At 50.5% G+C, this 17,463-nt stretch overlaps 1 protein-coding gene across 1 annotated transcript in view; it reads left to right on the top strand.

Annotated features, from left to right (window-relative positions):
- Positions 1–11,743: 11,743 nt before the first annotated feature.
- Positions 11,744–17,463, top strand: part of CYTH1 (cytohesin 1) — an 80,995-nt gene continuing 75,275 nt past the window's right edge. The window contains exon 1 of the mRNA XM_080924167.1: positions 11,744–11,857. Within this exon, the coding sequence (XP_080780293.1) occupies positions 11,836–11,857 (22 nt within the window). The 5' untranslated portion in view covers positions 11,744–11,835. The remainder of the gene's footprint in view (positions 11,858–17,463) is intronic.

Raw genomic sequence — 17,463 nt, 5'->3', positions numbered from 1 at the left:
TCTGGGCCTCTTGGGAGGGGTGGGGCTGCCTTCTCATTTCCACATGTAGCGTTCTGCTCAGCTGTGGGCTCAGGGTTTCATTTGCTACAGATGTGAGGAAATCTTGTGTTCTCCATGGTCTGGAGGTGAGATCCTGTTTCCATGTAGGTGTTTCCGTGTTTGTTTCCCTTTAGAAAAAAGGAGAGAACAGCGCTCCATGATGGATCTGCTGGGTGAGTCTTCCAGCCCAATGTTTGTCTTAGTGTGGCTGAGGCTCCGGATATCATGCCCAGGAGTGCTGTGGGCTCCGTGTTATCTCCGAGGGAGGCGGGCCCCTTCAGGGGTGGGGATTGTCTTTTCTCCTGAGGTGTTGCCACCCTTCCTGTAGCAGCTGCAGGTACTTTTGTTTTCTTCACAACATTCTCTAGTAGTAAGTTGTAGAGCTGATCTGTCTCCCTTGTCTCCTCCATATTGGTTTGTTCCTTTGTGCACTAGATGACACATTGTAAAGTCTCCTGGGGCGTATAGTCCACTGCCTCTTGGGCAGTCATGATTCCCCATTTGCCGTCCTGACTTCTGGCAGTGTGTGTCGCTGTCAGTGAAGGCAAGTCCTTTCCTTCCTCAGAAGCCATTAGGAATAGGCCATGGATGGAATGAGTTCTTGGAGACTTGTAGTGATATAAATAACTGAAGCTTTTCTAAAAGTAGACATTTTGTTGGGTCAAATCAGTTTGAACTTTGTGCTTGACTGTAGATGTGACTTAGGCCCGTTTGCAGAGGCCACCTCCCTGGTGTTTCTGTTCTTGCTCACCTGCCTGGTAGGAGCTGTTTCCATCCAACATCCTGTGTGGCTGCGTCTGTATGTGTGCAGGGACCCCCCCCCCCCCGTTCTCTTCCACTTCCTCTTCAGGGCCCCCGGATATTGCCAAGATCTTGGTGCAATAAAGTAATGCATTTTTTTTTTTTTTTTTTTTTTTTTTTTTTTTTTTTTGTGATTCTTTTCTGTGTCTTCTTTATTCTTTCATTTTTAAAATGGTGCATCCCAGCCGTGGCCAGGCGGCATCCTGGGTCAGGTGGGCGTGTTTCCACGCTGCCCTTCCCGGTGACCATCCACACTGAGACAGACCTATTACCTAGACATTCAGGGCCATCTTAGACAGCTGTTTATCCTCCAACGGTATTTGTGTAGACGTTAAGAGCGGAGGTAACCACTGACTGGAGTTTGTAAGTGACAGTGGAGAGCGCAAGTGGCTCTGCTGTGCTCAGGAAGCGAGGCTACCTCATGGATGGCAGTGGGGATGCGAGTTTGGCCCACACACCGGTGGAGAATGTTGTCATCTGTTGTGGGACACTGCAGAGATAAGAACAAGGGCACTGGTGACAGACAGAACGGCTCCTCTGGAGTCCAGCTGTGGGGGCCAGTTACCTTACTGGGTTTAATCTCCAGAGCATGCGTGACTCCCGGGCAGGCACACTACTGACTTGGTGATGGCTAACCCTCTTCTGGCAACTCCTGAGACTACAGTTAGGACAAGATTCCAGCTGCCTGGGAGGAGCAGCTGTGGTGGAGTTGATGAGAGTCCAGTGATCCCTCCTGACCTTCCCTTCAGTGGGAATCCCAGCTCTCAACTGACCCAATTCTGAGAGTTTTTTGCAAGTTGTCCCAGCTCTTCATAGTGGCTTAGGTTCCAAGGATCGTGTTGTACAATACCATATGGCTCAGTCAGCATAGGTTCCTCTGAACGGCAGTGTTCTAGCAGCTTCCTCAGCCTCAGTTTGGAGCCCTGGTGAGAAGACACTTGTATTTTGTGTGGACTGGGGTTTCTTAATTGGCACAGGACTTTGTCAAGTCTGCATGGAAATGGCTGGGCCCTCAATTTCCATTCCAGCCTCTGGTTTACCCAGCAGAGAATCTGTCCTGAAAGCAGGGGTCAGACAAGTACCTCCAAGGGTGCCTATGAGCAGGAGGGTTCTTGTTAGGAAAGCCACGCATCTGAACTCATGGCCCAGGTCTGAATAGGTGCTGGGCAGAAAGGTTTCTTGTTGAGTGGTTTCACTCCAAGTGCCACACGGCTGTCCATCCTGACCTGGTACCTCTGTGCCTCCTCCTTGAGGGGACTTCTAGAAGCTTCTGGTCTATCAGACACAGGGAGTTTGGTCTTTGGCTTAGCCTTCTCAGCTGCTCGTTCACAGAAGATGAGAACAGAAAAGTGAATATTCGTGAGATGAGGCCATAAACCGGGGTAGTGCACAGTTCCTGCCCTCAGCAACCACGCTGCTCAGGCAGTGGTCAGCGGTGACGGTGCCGAGGACGCCTTTTATTGCCTCGTTTCCAAACGCCAGTAACCCTGGGGCTGATGTGGGTCCAAGCAATGACTTGCTGGTAGCAGAGGAGCCCACAGACAGCTGAGGGCTCCTGTGTAGGATGAGTGCTTTTAGGACACAGAACCACAGGGATGGAGGAAGGTGTGGCCTGTTCTACCGGAAGTGCCTGGGAGGGCAATGTGAGAGTGCTGACACAGGTCAGCATGGGTTCCTGGGCTCCTCCAGGCAGAGATAAAGGTGACCTAGGTAGGTGGGACTGGCTAACCTGGTCTGACTGGTCAGGTGTCTCATAGACACCTGAGCAGACAGTGTCTGCACCTGGAAAGGAATGGAGTATAGAGGATACAAGTAAAGGTGACCTGGCCTGCAGAAGGCCAGGAAGGCTCCAGGCCAGAGCTCGGGCAGAGATGCACACGTTATATTCATTACTTTTCTTGTGACAAAGTACCAACAAAAGCAACTTAAGAAAGGAAGGGTTTATTCTGGCTCACTGAGCTTATAGTCCAGCCTGACAGGAAAGTCATGGTGGCAAGTGCATGAGGTAGCTGGTCCCATTACATCTCCACTCAGGAAGCAGAGATAAACACAGGCAGGCATCCGAGTCCTCAGCCTAGGGAATGGCGCCACCCAGAGTGGATCTTCCCACCTCAAAAAAGCCCAACTAGAAACTTTATCACTGGCCTTCCCAGAGATGTGCTCCCTAGGTGACCTTAGATTCTGTCAGGCTGGCACAGTTGATTTAGTGAACCCTGTTCTCCAGCCTCTCTTGAAGTCTGCTGTGGCAACAGATACCTCTCGGTGGTGATTTGGACCCCCGCTTTGTCTTCCATTTGGGATGGACCTTGCTCCCTTGTCCTCCCTGCCTCCTGGGTCTGGCTCTCCACTATGCTCAGAAGCTCCCTGTCCCTGCGTGTCACACAGTCCCTCCACACCCAGGTTCCTTGCTTCAGTTTCTGTTGTCTGCTTTTCCTTTCCGTCATCCTCAGCTCTCCTTTCATGGCCCAGTCAGCTGCCATAGGTGATGTGTGTTTGCCTCAGGCTTCTCAGGACCGCCTGTCATTGTTCCTGCCCATGGTTTCTCTCATCCACCACCTGGAGAGTGAGTGGGTTTCAGGCACGCTTCTTCACACAGGTCAAGTGGCTCCCTGGGAACATCCTGCTTGTAGGCATCTGGGCTGCCCAGTTGATGTTTGCTCCTGTAGTTGGCCACAGTCCCTGACTTCAGCCAGGAGCTTCTCCCCTATGTGATCACATCTGGACACATCTGTCATGAACACCTGATGTAACTGTGTACTGCCTGGAAATGTCTTCCCTCCACCAGACAGCCTGTCATTCCCCTGACTGGTCTCCTGTCCAGTTCTCCAATTTCTGTCTCCTTAAACAGGAAACCCTGGCCCGAAGGGTGGGACTGCCAAGAGCCTGTGAGAGCACAGTCAGATGATGTACCCTTGCTCTTAGCCAAGCAAGAAATCCCTGAGGCCCTAGCGACCTTGGAGATCTTACCTGGGAGGTCCCCCTCTACCAGGTGCCTTAGCTCAGAGACCAGCTCCTTCCCAGCTGATCAACTGAAGGCAGTTGTTTGGCTCAATGCCTCATCAAGAACAGCTACTTCACCTTGTTCCAGCTTTGTCTTGGTCGAGGTCAGATTTGACTGAGGTTTTTGTTTGTTTTCTCTGTGTAGCTCAGGAACTTGCCCTTGTAGCTCAGGCTGGCCCGGAACTCAGAGCTCCTTTACATGCTTCTGCCTCCCTAGTGCTGGGTTATAGGCATGCGCCATCAGTGCCCAGCTGGACTGACTTGCTATCGGAAGGACGGGAAGGAGTCCAGACCCTGGTGTTACGGAGTCTCACAGGACTCAGTGTGGTCAATTCCATCGCTTCTAAAAGACAGGTGGAGCCACAGCACTGTGGCTGTGGGGTGCCATTGCCCCCCTAGGTCTTGTGTGCTAGTTTTCTGTGCTTTTCCCCTTCCTTGGGAGGAGTCTGCAGCCAGTAGAAGCACCATGTGTATGAGGAGTGCAGCCGGCTGTGGGCTCAGCGTGGCTTCTGCAGCTGGGTATCTCCTGATGGTGTCTAGCTGCATAGCAAATACTTGCTGTGAAATATATGGGACTTTTACCCTCAGCAATGATAAATTCTTCTCTGTGTATCTTTGCTCTTGTTTATTTATTTGAGATAGGGCTACCCTGGCTGGTTTGGAATTCAGAGGCTGGAAGTGAGTGTCAGATTCCCCCGGAAATGGAGTTCCGAGCAGTTGTGAGCCTCCATAGGGTGCTGGGGATTGAACCCAGGTCCTCTGCAAGAGAAGCCAGTGCCCTTAGCTGCTAAGCTATCTCTCCAGCCTCTTAAGACTGTTTTGTCAGGCTGGAGAGATGGCTCAGTGGTTAAGAGCACTGACTGCTCATCCAGAGGTCCTGAGTTCAATTCCCAGCAGCTACATGGTGGCTCACAACCATCTGTAATGAGATCTGATGCCCTCTTCAGGTGTATCTGAAGACAGTTACAGTGTACTGACATGCATAAAATAAATAAATAAATCTTTTTAAAGAAGATACTGTATTGTCAAATGAGTCTAACCCTTAATCACTCCATGCCAAGAGTGGACATTGTTAAAATATACAGTACAAGATTTAGTTTTTATGTTTAAATGGTGTGTGTTTTGTGAGCTGCACACATAAAGGTTGGGAGACAATGCTGGGGAGTTAGTTCTCTCCTATCATATGGATGGGGGGACTCAGCCCCCTCACCCCTTCATGTGCTCCTTTCACTCTTGTATCAGAAGCAACCCCTCTAAGTGCATTCTTCCCCCCACACACCTGGATGTATTCTGACATTTTCTGTCGTGTGGTTACAGTTAAATCGTTCCCACTGTCAGGGACCAAGGTCATTGCCTGTAGCCAGGGCCTAGCTGGTAATAATTGTTGAGTGAATGAACTGGAAGAGTTAATGTGAGAGGCGTGACTGGGACCCTGCTTTATGCATCACCTCCCCCAGAGTGTGTGTGCACATGCGGGCAGGCACACACACACACACACACACAGAAAGCTGGGTCTCAAATGCCTCCTTCACCCATTTGGCTTTCCTGTGCCTTCAGAGGGCCCCACCCATCCCTTTGTCTTTTTCATACTTAAAAATATTTTGGTGAAGTGGAGCTGGAACTAGAGCGGTAATTCCTCTATTTGAAGAGAACGCCCTGATGTGGCACAAGGCCAGCTGCCTTCTGGGTGGCACAGGAACAGTTGGTGGCAGCTGGATACAATCAAGTTTCATTACAAACACATTTTAAGTGCCATTCACACACATACAAGAAACTGCATGCTTTAGCAAAATAAAATCTGGGGATTTTTGAAAGCAAGACAATACCCCATCTGAGCCTATGCAGCCTTCTTGTTCTTAAGCAACATCTTCAGAGCCTCCAGGCTCTCCAAGGCCCACAGTGGGTAAGTGCAGGCCACAGTGGCTCCTGACTGAGCTCTGGGGTCTTTACTCCTGAATCAGGCCAGACCACACATTCCCCCTGGGTGGGGGAGGCCAAAGGCTGGCCTCCGGAGGAGTTTGCTTTACCCCAGCTCATTTGCTTCCTCTTGTGAGTCTCGGGGATCATGGAGGATCCTAATAGGGCTAGGCACAGCACTTGTCCATTTGAGTTTGAAGCAGGTGTCTCGGTCTATTTTTCAGGCCTTGCCAATTCTCTCCAAACCTCTGGCAGTCTACCTTGGGCTGCTGCCCAGTACACACTGGTTGGTCACACTGTGAACACAGCCATCTGGCTTCCTTGGCTGGCCGCCACTGGCACCTGCACTTACGTGCATATACCTCCACACTCGTGCACATAATTAAAAAGATGTATGTATTCACTCATGCACACGTGTGAGTATGCTAGCATGAATTCATGTACTATGTGTGTACAGGACCCCGTGTCAAGAGCCATTGGAACTAGACCAGGCAGTTAAGAACGGCCCAATGTGGATGCTGGGCTTGGTTCCTCTGGATGGAAAAGCAGCAAGAGCTCTTAACCACTCAGCCATGTTTCCAGCTCCCAACAAATGAGAAAATAACAGAAACATACAGGAGGCATGTCCAAAACTGGGTTTCTTAAAACAATAGGAATCTATCCTCAGGTTCTGGAGGGCAGGTGTGGGCCTGCAGGGATGCGCTCCCTCCAAAGCAGCCCGGGAGGATCCTTTCTGCCTCTTCCAGTTGTTCCAGGTGGCAGCTGGCATCCCTCCAGCTGTGCCTCCTCACGTGCTCCTCTTGGCTCTCAGTGTAGTGCAGTCCCTCAGGACTAGGGTCCATTCTAATGACCTCTTCCTGATCACATCTACAGGAACATTGTTTCCAAATAAGGTTTTATTCTCAGGCAATGGGTTTGGAGGGAGCCAACTCAAAAGATGCAACTCAAGCTGTGGCCTCTTAGGAAGCTCTGTTAGGGAACTCACGGGGCAGAGCTCTGCTCATGTCCAGCTGTGTCCCTATCTTAAGCCTAGAAGGCACCTATGTGGAATGACTGGATATATGAGACCACCGGATGTGACTTTTCTGTGCATTTTAATGATGAATATCCAAACGGTGTTCTGTTGTTTTAAAATTTATTTGTCTTTATATGTGTGAGTGCACTGCTGTGATGTCTTCAGAGGACCAGAAGAGGGCATCGGATCCCATTACAGGTAGATGGTTTGTGAGCCACCATGTGGTTGCTGGGATTTGAACTCAGGACCTCTGGAAAAAGTCAGTGCTCTAAACCACTGAGCCATCTCTCCAGTCCTCCAGTGCCTTGCCCCCACCCCATGCTGTACTATTTTTATTGCTTCCACTTCCAAGAGTGTCATTGTGTGTCAGGAAACAAAAATCGGCCTCAATCTTTTTTTTTTTTCCACATAAACACGGTAAAGCCACTTAGCGTTCTTACTCTTTAAAAGATGACGTTTGTTAATTTAATGTGTATATGTATGTTTCTTAGTGTATGTCTGTACTCCCTGTGCATATGGCTGTCAAAAGAGGGCGTCAGATCCCCTGTATCTAGAGTAACAGGCAGCTGTGGACTACCTGATGCAGGTGCTGGACCTGAGTCTGGTTCCTCTGCATGAGCAGCAAGTGTTCCTTTTTCTTTTTTCTGAACACTTTATTACATGTCAGCCATCTTATTTATTCATTATATGAGTCCACTGGTTGCTGTCTTAACACACCAGAAGAGGGCATCAGATCTCATTACAGGGAAGTAAAAGGGGTGATTGTGGGGTGGGAAGGGAGAAATAGGGGACTAGTGGGGTACACGTGGCAGGAGAACTAGGAAAAACGGGAGCTCTAGTTGGGGGAGAGGGAAATAAATACAGAAGGAGGGAGGTGGGTTGCCTAACTGTGAGGACTCATAGGGACAACTACTATTAACTCCTAACAATACATGTCGGTCAGTGTGCAAATAAACAGTGAAAACTTCTCATCCGGGCTGACAATTCTCCCCACGAGCCACAGACATCAGGTGTGAGAACCTGTCTTTGGTTGTCAAGTTTGTCCAAAAGACTCCCAAGCCCTCCTCTGACATAGTAAGTCCCCACTGCTGAAGAAACCACGCCCTTCAGACACAGGGCCCAGAGGTCCAAGAGCTAGAACCAAACCACCCTGGGGACTAGCTTTCTTGGTATCAGAAGGCGCCATGCAAGCTTCCTAAGGAGGGGAGGAAGCAGTCGTTCTGGGCATCTATGACACCTGTGAGCCACAGCCGTGAGCAGCATTGGGGGTAAACTAGGGGTGCAGTAGTCGCTTGCACACATATGTTGGCAGTGACCAAAAGCTCTCTAGTTAGACTTGAGACAGGAGGTGAATCCTGCCTGATACTGAAAGCCAATGACCCAAGAGGAGAACCTGTAACTGTCACTTTACTAAACCAGTGCCATCCCTAACCACAGTCTAAACAGGTGTCCTTACTCCACAGGTCAGCACATCTTTCACTCCTAAGCAAGGAAATGGGTTTTTGCAACAGGTGGAGATTATTACAGAAAAACCACAACTAATCAAGGTGCAGAATTGTGTACCCAAGTCCCACCTGCAGCATCTACACCACAACTCCTGCATGTAAGGCTGAGGGTGGAAGCTGGTGCAAAGATTATAAGAGCCAAAAGATTGGGGAGGTTGTTGTAAGACTGTGTCTCTTACGAGAGTCATAATTGAATCCGTGAGGCCTCACCACCATGGCTGTCTAGACACAACCCAATCAAGGACAACGCCGACGGACATGCTAACGCGGGAGGAGGGTTCAGATGGCCTCAACCCTAGCCAAAGAATTACAGGTCAGTAAGGAATGCTGAGCATGGAAGGCATCTTCTTCCTGGGGAAGAGCACACCAGCTGGTTATCCAGCAAAAAGAGGTCGGCTATGAAAGCACAAATACAAGTGACATCACACAGACAGAGCAGGGCGTGTTCACATATCCAGGAACACATGCACACACTTAACAAAAAGGTTATGGAGTTCAATGAGAGCAATGGGGGGACACATGAGCAGGTTTGGAGGGAGGAAAGAGAAGTGGAAAAGGGTGTAATAATAACCTAGTCTCAAAAGAATGTTTTTTAAAGAGCGACATTTCCCAGAGGCTAAGGATATCTAGGGAAACAACCGTAAAGAGAGGTGGGTAAACTTTGTTTTATGAGACAGGGTCTTTGTAGCCCTGGCTGTCCTAGAACTCACTATGTAGACAAGGCTGGCCTCAAGCTCACAGAGATCTTTCTGCCTCTGCCTCGTGTGCTGAGCTTAAAGGTATGTGCCACCCTCCAAACCTATGCCTATCCCCAGTAAGATGCACAAATGCCTTAACATAATGTTTTTAGCTTCTTCTTCTCTTCCTCCTCCTCCTCCTTCACCCTTCTTCTTCTTCTTCTTCTCCCCCCACTTCTTCCACCTCTCCTTCTCCTCCTCCTCCTGTTTTGTCTAATGTTCCTAGGATAAGCAAATAAACTCCTCGGAGGCAGTTCACACTGCTCTTACTGGGAGAATAAGATGCACAAGAGCCAAAGGTGTGACTCACATGCCACCAAGGCAGAGAACAGCAGAGGTGGAGGCTGCAGATGACTGTGTATGTGGGATGATCAGGGATCAAGGACCAGGAGCAGGACTTAAACCTGGGGAAAGAGTGAGGCAGGCATGGGAGGTAGCATGCAGACTGGCAGAGTGAGACCTGCAGACTACAGCATTTTGTATAATCATATGGCAAAGTGTGAAAAGTGCCGTGCATCCCACAGACACACAAATTAAATGTTGTCGTTGACCAACTAGCAAAGAGCACTCCATGGTGAGAGAGCCAAGAAGGCCAAATGTATTTTATTTAACTTTATTATTTTCTGTGTGGGTGTTCTGTGTGCATGTATGGCCGTACAGCACATGCATGTGGTGCCCTAAGTCAGAAGAGGGCATTGGATCCTCTGGAACTGGATTTATGGACTGTCGTGAGCCACCGTGTGGGTGTCTTTTTGAAAGAATAAGTGTTCTTAATGGCTTCACCATCTCTCCAGCCTCACTAAAGGTATTTTAATGTTCTCAAAAAATAAATAAATAAAATGGAGAGAAAGAGAAAACTTTATTTTTATTGTGTGTTTGTCTGTCTGTTTGTATGTGTACCACATATTTGCCTGATGCCTTTGGGGTCCAGAAAAAAAGTATCTGATCTCTTGGAACCAGACTTATGACAGCTGTGAGCTACCATGTGGGTGCTGAGCACTCAGGAGGGTCCTCTGCAAGAATGGCAAGCACTCTCAGTTGCGGAGCCATCTCTCCAACGCCAGCTTTTCCTTCTGTTGAAATTTATTTTGTGTATGCAAGTGTACCCATTTCTGATGGTTTTACAACAACCCGTATCTCCAGCTGGACTCCCTGGGTACCTTCACACACATATGTGTGCACACAGAAGTATTCACACTAACACACAGTCACATACATATAAAAAAATGCTAACATCTTCAAAGAAAACGTAAGTCCTGATTTCTCCACCACCCCTTTCATTTCTGTCAGTTTTCCCCATATATCCTTCTCAGAAAATGTGCATATACCCACTGCAGCAAGTCTGCCACAGGCAGGTATAAATAGGGTGGCGCACTGGGGGATTTAAATGCATCAAAGTTGCACAGAAATTTTGAGCAAATTACAGACTAAAGCTGTTGCCCCTCAGGAAGGGGGGGTTGCTGCAGCCCACCAGGCAAAGAGAAGGACCCACAAGAAAAGACCTGACTCTCCTTCTCTCTGTGCTTGGCCTGGCCCCAGGATCCTCTCCAGGCAACGATTTGCAGAAAGAGGGAGCTGTGGAAGGAGAAGGCTGGTTGGGGGGGGGGGGGCTGTCTGCAGCACCAGGATTTCAAGTCTTTGTTTCAGTCGGGAAGACCCTCCCCCAAAACTTCCCAGTTCTTCTTTTGCTGTATTTTTAGGTTTTCTGTTTTTTGAGGTGGAATTTCACTATATCGTCCTCCTGACTCAGCTTCCACGGAAGCTGGGCTAACAACAGGCATGCAACATTCAGGCACCACCTCAGGCTTTTCTGGGGTAAGAAGGGTTTGCATGGTATAGTGGGGGACATCCTGGACAGGGACCTACCGCCTGGTGATGCCCCAGCCCATATATGAGACCCCCTGAGTCTTTGGGAATCAGTTTTCTCCTTTTCCCTGGTCTCTGGGATGCAACCTAGGGCTTTCTCACATGCTAGGCTAGTGCTCTGTCACTGAGCCGCACTCCCTGTCACTTGTCTAGAGTTCACAGGACAGGGTGTTCCCTAGGGGCCTTTTCAGATCATTAGTTAGTGCTTCCACTGATTAATTCTACAGAGACCTCCTGCGGCATAAATGCTTTCACCTCCACAAAAGCAGCCCCTGGCCACCACTGCAAAGGAGGATCAAAGAAAGCAGCAGAGCCTGTGAATTGAAGCTACTGTGGTAGTACAGCGGGCGCAGTTATGTCGTCCTGTGACACTTGGTGCCGGGAGGAAGTATAAGCAACGAACTCAGATGAGTTTAGGTAATTTCCTCCTCGACATGCTGGAGTCCGAGATGGACTCAGCCAGGGCTACCTACCCTTCGGTGACACCCGTGACCTTGAGTCTGTTTAACCAGCCGCGTGGCTGGACGCTGGTCTTTACTAATAAGCCACGCCCACGGCCTACACACGCTTGTGAAACTTGAAACCCGAAACTGCCCCGCCCCGCCCCGCAGAGAGTGAGGGGGCGGCACCTAAAAAGCGAGGGCGTGGTTTAGGGCGGAGTCATAAACAGGCAAAGCCTAGGCGCCGCGCGTGCGTAAATGCAAACCAAAGAGGCCCTCAAGCGGACCGGGGCCTAGAGAGAGTTCACGCACGCGCGCTTTTGCTGCGGGCGGGACCTTGTGCCGGGGGCGGTGCCTCGGGCGGCGCGTGCGCAGGCGCGTGCTGGACAGTGCGGGCGCGGTGCGGGGGGCGGGGCTCCGCGGTTCGGAGCTGGCCTGTGGCGAGCTGGTGTGTGGCAGGACGCGGGCTGTGGGAGGTCAGTGGCGGTCGGGGGCCGGAGCCGGTCGCCGGCACCATGGAGGACGATGACAGCTATGGTGAGTGAGGCGGGTCCGCTGCCCCTTCGTGCGCTTCCGTCTGCGCTGGTGTTCCTGGGACGGGGCGCGGAGCGCTGGAAGGTGGCAGTGCCAGGGCCCGGGGGTGACTTCCCAGCCTCTCGATGGCCTGAGGGTCGCCTGGACTTTAGGGTCGCCTGGACCTTAGGGTCGCCGTGAACTGAGAGTTACCCGGGCCTGAGGGTCGCCGGGAACTGAGTGTCACTCCGGCCTGAGGGTCGCCGGGGGTGCGGGTCACCAAGGCCTGGAGAAGGGTCACAGGCAGGGGTCGCCCGAAGCTGAGGGCGCCGATGCGGGGGGGAAGGGGTTAAACCCGGGCTTTCGGGCTCCGGGAGCCGGGTTACTCGGCCCTGAGGGTGGCTGGGGCTGAGGTTTGAGAGTTTGGGGGCCCCGGGAGGGGAGTCACCGGGGTTAGAGGGTCTCCACGGCGGGGGAGGAGGGTAACCAGAGCACTGAGGGTCAGGAGGATGCTGAGCACCCCCGGGGCGCCGAGGGGCATCAAGACCAGGTGACTGGGGTCGGAGTCTTCGAGGGGAGTCGCCTGCTGCTTGCCACCGGGTTGGCAGACGCTGCGAGCGGCCCCGGGACTAACACGCCCGGCCTGTGTTGTTCCCTGGTAGTTTCCGGCTCTCAGGGTGTTAGAAGTTATGTGCCCCATCTAGCTCTTTGTTCTGGGATGAACGCAAGTGGCGTGACCGGGGCCGCTGAGACGGGGTCGTCAGTCGGGTTCCTGCTACCCTCGCATAGTGAATTAGCTCCTGGTCCCCACGTCTGTCAGTCAGGGCCTGACCACACTGGGGCAAGGAGATCAAGTCTGAGCTGTTGCCCGAAGGTAGACGGGTAATGACACCAATCCACATCCTCCAACAGGGTAGAAGCTATTTAGACTCTTCTGGCTAACCTTGCTACTCGTTGGCGTTCAGCCAGGGCTCTGGTCCCTCAGAGGGTGTGCAATCTCTGGAGTTATAGAAGGTTATTGGAAATGCTTTGCGTGGTTGTTAGCATTGTTTCCAAGAGGAATGGAAGACGGAATGGCAGGTAGGTCCAGTGAGTGGCCAACTGTACTGGTTTGGCAGGGAAGTATGATCAGGAACTTAACGTGCTTATGGGGCATAAAGGTGCCAAACTCTGGTGTGTTGCCTCACAGGCAGCATTAGCCCTTAGAGAACTCAGACCGGGCGAAGCCACGAGGGTTGTGGCTAACAACTCCCTGAGCTTCAGAAGTGTGAACTCGGTGTTAGAGGTCTGTGCCTGCCTGTTCAGCAGAAGAAGCCAGCCTGTGCTGCCTTCCAGCTAAAAGTGGTGTGTGCCTTCCTTTGTGATAGAAAAGCAGTCACCTGCAGGCAGGCCCTGAGGGATTGTTCAGCTCCTTTAGACCCTCGGGGTTTTTTCTTCTGCTTCCTTCACTGCTCTTTTCTCCCCCTCTACCCTTTGTTGCCCCCTGGGTGCCAGGGTTCTGCCAAGCTTTGTTCTTACCCTCCCCTGGTTATTGCCCTGCTGGGTGAGGCAAAAGGCTGCTGTTCTGGTTGGTTTTAATAGTGACTGCTTTTGACTCAGGCATGACTTGTCCTAGGAAAATGGAAACTGGTTCCTGTGACTGCCAGGAATAGAGGGGCTCAAACCCAAATTTACTCTATAGTTCTTGGAGGTCAGTCCAAAGTAGGTCACGTTGGGCTGATACCAAGATTTTGTTAGGGCAGTGTTTCCTCCAGAGCTTGGAGGGAAAAGTCGGCCTCTTTTCCTTTCTGAGCTCTGAAGAACGCCTGCTTCCCTTGGTATCAACCTTTAAAGGCAGTGGGTAGCATCTCTCTGTTTTGTCCACTTGCTGCCCTTTCACAAGAACACTCGTGTGTCACACCCACTTGGATAACCCAGGATAAGGATTGTAGCCACCCACAAATTTAGCCTCCCTTTTGCCAAATCCGCAAGATTTGAGGATTGGGATGTTCACATCTTGGACTTTTAAAAATATTTATTGTGGAGGTCAAACGACATGCTTACAGGAGCTGGTTCTCTGCTTCCACTCTGCCGGTTCTGGGATGAAACTCAGGTTGATGACTATCACCAAGTGCTTCTTAACCCACTGAGACATCTCACCATCCCAGATGTGGGCGAGCGTGCATGTGTGCGTGTGTGTGTGTGTGTGTGTGTGTGCAAGCCTTCAAGTGAGCTGTACACTTTTATGTCTTTTATTTGGGAGGAACTAAAGGAATTGAATAAAAAAACGACCATGTGGAGGCTGAGACCAGCTTCCTTCCCTCTCTTTTTCCCTCTCTCCTTCCCTCCTTCTTCCCTCCCTTCCCTTCCTCTCCTTGTCTTCTCTCTTTTCTCCCCTTCTCTTGATCTCCTCTTTCCATTTTGAGTTGGGGGAGCATCTCCTGTCTGCCTTTGTGTCGGCCTTGGACCTTTATCACTGTTGTGTGGGGAAATACATTTGGATTACAGAGCTATCCATAGTTCAGTAGTAAAAATACGATCTTTGGCGCTCAGCTCACTGATGGTGTGCTGAAGGCAGAGCACATGTCTTAGAGGTTTGCTGGTCAACTAAAGGGACTTTCGGAAGCAGACAGTGAGGCCTGCCTTCCCTGCAGGCCTCCTTAGCATTTACCAGGCAGGGATCACTTGATGACTACACCTATGCAGGCCGTGGCTTTTCTGGTTCCGGAAAGGACTTTATGATGACACTGTGGTGCTCTGCCAGACAGTACTGTTGGCTTTTATGTTCACCTGTTTGTGTTCAGGAAGAAGAAAAAGAAGTGTAAACCTAGATCGTGTATATGTCTTGTTTAGGACACGGATGCCGGGCCTGACTGGAATCAGGTAGGGTTCCATGTGATGCTGCATAGGGTTGTGAACACAGATCCATGGGAGGGCCTCCCCAGAGTGCATCTTCACCCTGCTGCACAGTCATGGTCATCAGGTCGGGGCTCATTCCTAGATTCAATTGTCAACTTAAAAAAATAAAAAATTGAGACAAGGTGTCAGGTGGTCCATGCTTGCCACAAACTCATATGTCACTCAGGATATGTCACCCTTGAACTCCTGATCTTCTGCCACCGTGTCTTAAGTGCTGGATTACAGATGTGTGCTGTACCCAGCTTAACTTCTTTTCTCAGGATTATGTCCAGCTAAATTAGTTTTGCTTTTATTTTATGAGTGTCTTGTCTTCTTGTGTGTACGTTTGTGGGTGCCTGGTCAGAGGAGGGGTCAGATCCCCTGGAACTGGACTTACAGAGGGTTATAAGCCACCACGCATGTGCTAAGAATCAGACCTGGGTTCCCTGGAAGAACAGCCAGTGCTCTTAGCCGCCAAGTCAGCTCTTCAGCGACCACCCCCCCCCCCTTTTTGAAACAGGTTTTACTGTATAGCTCTGCTTAGCCTAGAACTTGTTACTTAGACCAGGCTACCCTGAAATACAAAAATTCATCTGTCTCTGCTTCTCCAGCCCTGAGATTAAAGGTGTGCACCACAATGCCTATCTCCCCACATAAAAATTTAAAAGGAGAACGCTTGGAATCTACCCTCTCCCATAGCAAAGGCATTCCAAGTGCCTTGTTTCTGCTCCTTTTCGATTTTGTAGCCAAACTGTCAACGGGTAATTGATCTTTCTGCTTAGGAAAGCTTTTAAGAACTGGAAAGTTCTCTCACTGAAGAGTCCGTCCAGAGTTCCTGCACTCACTTTGCTCCTGAAGTGTTTGAGGCATAATCTTCACATTGAGCTCCTGGATCCTACGCAAGCAGAGCAGAAGCAGTTTTAATTAGATTATCAGTACTTAAGAAGAGTTGAGGAAATCTAGGCGTCAGTTTCTCAGTAGTCTGAGAGCAGTGAGGTAGGACATACAGGAAAATAGCTGATTTGCATCGCATGTGGGGACTGAGCACAGCTGCGTGCTCAGTGTCTCATGAGGGAAGTGCACAGAGGATACTCAGGGCCAGGATGGTGAGATGAAAACAGACGTAGCACCCAAGGCCTTCAGGACCACTTCACATCTGTCTCCTGTCGCAGTGATCACTGCCAGGATCTGACCTGGTTTCTGTGCACGGTGAGGTGTGGTGCCTAAAGCACCCCGGGAGAAGAACGCTGTGGTCTGCGGACACAGAGCTGCCCTGAGTTGTGGTTACTGTGGAGTCTTGCCACAGAGGACGCATGGGTGAAAAGGACAGGTGTGCAGGATGCAGGTGGTAGTCTGTTGGTGGAAGCAGGGCCTCGGGCCAGTTGTAACCTAGTTTTATGAACCCAGGGCTCTTGTAGGTACTTTAGGGAAAGGACTAAAAAGAGAGTTGTCTCTGGTTTTGGTGGGAACGGTTATAGAGTAGAAATCATCACCATTCAGGACACCACATAATCCATGTGTTGCACTACGGCCGAAAGGAGCGTTTGTATCAGATGGAGGAAATGCTGACTGTGCTGTGCAGTGAGCCACAGGAATCCGTGTGCACAGGTATTAAGAAGACTGATTACGTGTTCGTGTTTTACCTGGGTGTGTTTATGTGTGCCACACGAGTGCCTAGTGTACCTGGGGGCCGGAAAACAGCATTGTGAGCCAACATGTGGGTGCTGGGAAATGAAACCCAGGTCCTCCACAAAAGCAGCCAGGGCTCCTACTGCGCCCTCCCTTCAGTCTCAAAGATTAGCCTTAAAAGAGACAGAATTAGTGCCTTTCTACAATGCCGATGCTTCAAGCATGGTGTTCATGTTTCTCAGCACCGGTTCTCCAGTCTTTGCACACTCAAGGTGACTGGCTCTCTCTCCGTGCAGGCCTTGCTTACTTCTTTACTTAGCAGTATACGTCCCACTTCCCAGTTCCCAGCTTTGAGAGCAAGAGTCATTTCTCCATAGCACATTCTCCACAAGAAAGGACTGACTTGGGGATTTGGTTTCTTCTTCTCAGCTTCTTACCTCAAGCCTTGCAGCCTGATTTCCTGGGCCCAGAGTGGTTCTCAGGGGGTTGGCCTCTTGCCAGAACCAGGAACTCTCAGAGACTGTATGGGTTTTGCCAGGATCTTAGCTAACTCGGGATCACTCCATACTTCCCTTGTGACTTCCCAGTTGTGATGATTTTCTATCAGAGCCCTGGCAGGATGAGCCTTTTCCATGCTGGCCCTCAGGATGAGTGTGGTATTCCTGCCGCCATCACTGGGAGAAGCTCCTGCTGGAGCTGTTTCTCATTGGCTTCAGACTTTTCTTTGTTCCCATGCGAGGGAAGAAATGGACCTTAGGAAGTCAGACGGGGGGTGAGCGAGTGGAGATGAAGCCTCCGTGGCTTGCCTCTGCTCTGCAGACAGCGACGTGTACAGTGTTCTGGACAGGACAGGGAGCATGGCATTTGGAAGAGAGCTGCTTTTTAAAATTTTTGGGCACCTAGGGCAAGCTGTTGGGCTTAGGGTCCATACAGGCAGCTTAGCAGTCATGGGGATGGGCTTGCTTTCCTTCTCTGTCCCCAGCAGGAGCGCTGGCTCTCCTGGGCGTGCTTAACCATGTAGAGACCCACTCTTCTTTGTTCTATGAGCTGGAGGACTTTGCTGCTGTTCAAATTTAGTCACAGACTTAATGACTTGTCTTATGTGGACTGAGGGCCATCTTAGG

The sequence above is a fragment of the Micromys minutus genome (assembly GCF_963924665.1).
Source record: "Micromys minutus genome assembly, chromosome: 10".
Classification (NCBI taxonomy): domain Eukaryota; kingdom Metazoa; phylum Chordata; class Mammalia; order Rodentia; family Muridae; genus Micromys; species Micromys minutus.
The sequence above is the reverse complement of the archived record's forward strand: the minus strand, read 5'-3'. Positions and strand labels throughout refer to the sequence as shown.